This window comes from Belonocnema kinseyi, chromosome 6, assembly GCF_010883055.1.
Source record: "Belonocnema kinseyi isolate 2016_QV_RU_SX_M_011 chromosome 6, B_treatae_v1, whole genome shotgun sequence".
NCBI lineage: Eukaryota > Metazoa > Arthropoda > Insecta > Hymenoptera > Cynipidae > Belonocnema > Belonocnema kinseyi.
The window spans coordinates 7,312,946-7,318,936 of record NC_046662.1 but is presented as its reverse complement, the minus strand read 5'-3'; the positions used below and the strand labels follow the sequence as shown (position 1 = coordinate 7,318,936).

The 5,991-nt window shown below is 22.9% G+C and overlaps 1 protein-coding gene across 1 annotated transcript in view; it reads right to left on the bottom strand.

Annotated features, from left to right (window-relative positions):
• The window catches only part of LOC117174997 (ralA-binding protein 1), a 36,976-nt gene that overhangs the window by 26,582 nt on the left and 4,403 nt on the right, over window positions 1-5,991 (bottom strand). Inside the window, exon 3 of the mRNA XM_033364485.1 lies at window positions 5,646-5,869. Within this exon, the coding sequence (XP_033220376.1) occupies window positions 5,646-5,869 (224 nt within the window). The remainder of the gene's footprint in view (window positions 1-5,645; window positions 5,870-5,991) is intronic.

The window sequence follows — 5,991 nt, the reverse complement described above, 5'->3', positions numbered from 1 at the left end:
TTTCAACAAAATTCATGAATTATCAACCCAATAGTTCAATTTTCTACCGAAAAAGATTTTTCTTTAACGAAGTAAATTTTCAATAAAATTTTTCTAAAAAAAAAGAGTTGAATTATTAAAACAAAAATATCAATTGTAAACAAAAAGTTTATTTTTAATCAAATAGTATGAAAAAATATGAATTTTAGACCAAAAAGATTAAAATCCTACTAAAAAACACGAATTTTCAATTTAAAAAAAAAATTGTTTAAATTTTTGTGAAAGCCGATAATTTTCAAACGACAAGATGTATTTTCAACTAAAATAACGAATCTACAAGAGAAAAAAATGTTAACGCAGCAGTTCAAAGTTAAATCAAAAAAGATGAATTCTCGAAGAAAATTGTGCGTTATTTTTTAACCAAGAACATCAATTTTTTGTACAAAAAAGTCAAATTTTCAACAAAATACATGAATTTTCAACCAAATAGTTGAAATTTCAACAATACAGTTAAAATTTTCTGCTAAAAAAAGATAGATTTTATAATAAAAAATTGAATAGTTAAATTGTGTACCAAAAAGATTGATATCCTACTAAAAAAGACAAATTTTCAATAAAAAATAAAACGGTTACAATTTTTGTTAAAACCATTAATTTTTAACCGAAAAGATGTATTTTCAACTAAAATAATGATCCTACAACAGAAAATTTTTTTAACAAAGCAGTTCAAAGTTTAAACAATTTCTAACAAGAGATGAATATTAAATCAAGTAAATGAATTTTTAACCAGAAACATTTTTTACCAAGAACATCAATTTTTTGTACAAAAGTCAAATTTTCAAAAAAATACATGAATTTTCAACCAAATAGTTGAAATTTCAACAATACAGTTAAAATTTTCTGCTAAAAAAAGATAGATTTTATAATAAAAAATTGAATAGTTAAATTGTGTACCAAAAAGATTGATATCCTACTAAAAAAGACAAATTTTCAATAAAAAATAAAACGGTTACAATTTTTGTTAAAACCATTAATTTTTAACCGAAAAGATGTATTTTCAACTAAAATAATGATCCTACAACAGAAAATTTTTTTAACAAAGCAGTTCAAAGTTTAAACAATTTCTAACAAGAGATGAATATAAGTCACCTTTTAAAAAAATTCTTGAACTTTCAACCCAATAGTTCAATTTTCTACCAAAAAAGATGAATTTTCAAGAAAACAGTTAAAGTTTCTGCTAAAAAATATAGATTTTATATTCAAAAATGGAATAGTTAAATTTCCATTTAACGAAATAAATTTTCAATGCAAAGAACACCTTATTATTTTATTTTCAATACAATTTTTCTACAAAACATTTGAATTATTAACACAAAAATATCAATAGTCAAGAAAAAGTTTATTTTTAATCAAATAGTATTTGATACATAATTATAATTAGGAAATCTATCAAGGTGTCTACTAATTATCGCCCTCCGAAATTTTTAACTAAAAAGATTAATATTCTACTAAAAAAGACGAATTTTCAATAAAAAATAAAATGGTTCAATTTTGTTTTAAACCATTAATTTTCAAACGAAAAGATGTATTTCCAACTAAAATAATGAATCTACAACAGGAAAAAATGTTAACAATTTGTAAATCTTCTTAAAAATCTACTAAAAATAACGTTTTAAACTTATAGATCTCTTGAAAAATCAAAATTGCATATTTTTGAAAATGATCTAACTTTTGGAAGTTTTGTCTAATTAAAAAATTTCATGATAATAGTTTCGAAAAACATATATTTTACATCTAGTAGAAATTTGGATTGATATTTATTAACCCATTAAAATTTTCCGTTTTTTATAGAAAATTTTCAAAATGTTGAAAAGCATATAACTTTGAAGTTTTATCGAATTTAAAAATTTCATTAGGATAAATTGCAATTCTTTTTGACGCGTATCAGAAAATTTGACAAAAATTTCTAAAACTCATACAAAATTTTTATTCAAATTTTAAAAAAGCTCAAACTTTTTGAATTTTTATCAAATCGAAAAATTTAACTGACATAGTTTCTAAATATATTAGATATCCAGGAATGAATTTAAATGAAATTTTCTAATCTTTTAGAAAAATATTTTTTTTTTATTTTTCTGAACATTTTCAAAATTTCCAAAAGTATATAACCTTTATAATTTTCATTGAAATAACATTCTGTGAGTGCCGAAAAAAAAGATCCGTTAAAACCCAATGAAGCAGAAGAATTTTTAACCAGGAACATTATTTTTTAACCAAGAACATCAATTTTTTTACAAAAAAGTCCAATTTTCAACAAAATTCATGAATTTTCAACCAAATAGTTGAATTTTCTACCGAAAAAGATGAATTTTCAAGAGAACAGTGAAAATTTCTGCTAAAAAAAGATAAATTTTATAGTAAAAAATGGAATAGTTAACTTTTCATTTTAAGAAATAAATTTTTGTTAAAAAACAACACCATATTTTTTAATTTTCAATACAATTTTTGTAAAAAAAACAGTTGAATTATTAACCCAAAAATATCAATTGTCAATAAAAATTTTATTTTTAATCAAATAGTAAAATTTCCTACAAAACACATAAATTTGATGCATAATTATAATTAGAAAAGTTATCAGAGTGTCTACTAATTATCGCCTTCCGAAATTTTTAACCAAAAAAATTAATATCCTACTAAAAAACACGAATATTCAACCAAAAATTAAATAGTTCAAATTTCCGTTAGAACCATTAATTTTCTAATGAAAAGATGTATTTTCAACTAAAATAATGAATCCACAAAGAAATGGGTTTCAGCAAAGCAGTTAAAATTTCAACCAAAAAATAAAAAATATATATAATAAAATAGAAATAAATAAATAAAATAATTTATAAAAATAAAAATTGAAATATTAAACACATTAACAAGAAGAAAAGAATCATCAACAAAATAGTTGAATCCTCAACCACAAAGGATAATTAAATGTCTAGCAAGTAATTGAATTTTCAATCGAATAGAGCCAAGAATAGAACCAAGAACGTCAATTTTTTATTAAAAAGTCAACTTTTCAACACAATGCATAAATAGTATGCATAAATAGTAAATTTTCAGTTAACGAAATTAATTTTCAATACAAAACAACACCATATTTTTGAATTTTCAATGCAATTTTTATACAGATCTGTTGATTTTTCAATCCAAAAATATCAATGGGCACCAAAAAAGATTATTTTTGACAAAACAGTTGAATTTTCTAAAAGGCAGATGAATTTTCAACCCGAAAATATGAACATTCAACCAAAAAGTTTATTTACAGTCAAATAGTAGAGTTTTCAAATCAGAAAGACGAACTTTGTACACAAAATATGCATATTCAACCAAAAAATATGAAATTTCTGCCAAAAAATACGAATTTGCAACCGAGTCAGAGTTTTCAGATAAAAAATAAGCAAAACTTCAGCCAAAAAGTTCAGTTTTCTACCAAAGGAATAAAATTTTCATCCCAAAAGGACAAATTATCAATAAAACAGTTCAATTTTCAAATAAAAAAGATAAACTTTCCGTTAAAAACATTACTTTCAACCAAAAACAAGACTTCAACAAAATAGTTTTACTTCCAGCCAAAATACAATAATTTTAAACCAAAAAGTTAAATTTTCGCTTTAAAAAAATTTCAAAAAAAAGGAATAGTAACATTTTTTAAAGTTTTAATTAAAAAACGTAATTTTCAACAAAAAAAAGTAATTTCTAGAAATTATTAGAATTTACTAAAAAATTGTTGAATCTTCAAACCAAAAAAAAAACGAATTTTGAAGAAGAAAAAAAACAGTTAAATATTCAACTAAACCGGATTGTTTAATTAAAAAAAGTAAGTTATTCAGCTTGCTGAATTTTCAAGATTGCATTTTTAACCCGAAAATATAAATTGTTGATAAAAAAGTTTATTTTTAACCAAAAACTTGTATTTTTTTTTAAACCAGAAGATTAATTTTTTAGAAAGAAAAAGAATAATTGTCAACAAAGTTCATCAATTTTCAAACTAATTGTTGATTTTTCTACTAAAAAACTTAGATTATAATAAAGTAGCTCCATTTTCAACCAAATAGTTAAATTTTCGACCAAAAAATGAAATACTTAATATATTAACAAACAAACAAATATATTCAACAAAATAGTAGAATCCGAAATAAAGTTTTAACTGAAAAAAGATAAATATTGTAATCAAAAATAGAATAATTAAATTTTCAGTACAAAAAAATTATTTTTAACATAAAAAAGAAAGATTTTGAAAAAAACTAGTTTAATTTTCAACCAAAGAGCTGAATTTTCAATTAAAATGATAAATGGTCAATCACTGAAGATTAATTTTCAACTAAATATTAGAATCATCTACAAAAACAGATTGTTAATTGTCAATCAGTTGCATTTTTAACCAAAAAAGATTACATTTTTATCAGAAGAGTTCAATTTTCAACAAAAAAGTGTCTTCACGACCAAGAAATCCAATTTTTCAACTGAAGAGTTGAATTTTAAACCAAAAAGATTAAATTCCTACCAAAAGAGATCGATTAACATCAAAACAGATGAGTTTAAAAAATAAAAAATCGAATATTTCAAAAACTTTTAAGTTTTAATCCTAAAAAGATGAATTTTCAACAACAAAAAAAGTAATCTTCAACCAAACAGTTGCCTTTCAATCAAAAAGATGAATTTTCTACCGAAAGAGACAAATTAAACAGTTGAGTTTTCAAGATGAAAATTTGAATGGTTTAGAAAAAAATTAACCTTTAATCCAATGAAAAATAAATTTTCTAGAATTTTTTTTTATTAAAAAAGTTGCGTTCGGAACCAAATATTTGCACCTTCAAGAAAAAGAGACTAATTGTTAACAAAAAAGTTTAATTTTAAATCAAATTAGTTCAATTCTCAATTAAATGGCTGACATTTTGAACAAAAAATATTAAACTGCAACGAAAAACAGTTGCATTTTAAACCAAAAAGATAAATTTCCAAGCCAAAAAGCTGAAAAAAAGGAATTTTCAATCAAAACAGGTTAATTTTCAGCAATTGCATTTTGAAACAAAAAAGTGAAATTTCTACCAAGAGAAGCATTTCTAACAATCTTTTTAACTGGTTAGAATTATTCCTCAGATTTCGAGGAATCTTTCAAAATAAAAACAAATTTTCTTCAAATCTTCTAGTTTTTTCTTGACATTTTTAGAATGCTTTTAAAATTTTCTTTCAACATTGATTTTTAAAAATAAAAATTTTTTTTTAATTTTCCTAGAAATTGTAAGAAAAGTGTTGTTTTTTTTTGCTTTAAACTTTTTAAAATTCTCAAAAAGCTTTCCAATTTTTTTTTAAATCTGCACAATTATATAAATTGACTTTAAATCTTCCGGATTCTTTAAAAAATAAAATTATATTAAAATTCACGTTTCAAAATAAAAAATCTTTAACAATTTTCCCAGAAATCTTACGAATATTGTTTTTTTTTCTCTTCAAATCTTTCAAAATTCTTAAGAAGCTTCTAAGATTTTTGTTCGAATTTTTCAACAATCTACATTTGGTTTCGGATATTTTTTAAATTTTTTGAAAACTTCCAAACTTTTTCCAGGTTATTAGACACTCTCTACACAAAAAAAATGTCAGGAATAAAGTCTTACCTCCAATATCGCATTCTTCTCCGTGCTTTCCTTTTTTCCGATCCTTCACTTTATGCTTAGATTTGTCCTTATCTTTTCGCTTATCTTTGTCAACATCCTTTTGATCCTTGTCCTTTTTCTTCTTTTCTTTATCCGAATCTTTTTCTTTGCCATCCTTCTCTCGTGACTTTTCTCGTTTTTCTTTCTTCGGGAAGAATTTGGTTTTCCTTGATTTTGAAGGACTCCTGAGTTTTGCAAGTGAACATTTGTATTAAGGGCATGTGACACAGCTAAATACCTATATTACCGACCACAGTTTTTCAGTTCACTGAATGTTTTTTTGAACCTAAGAACTTTTTTTGTAAAT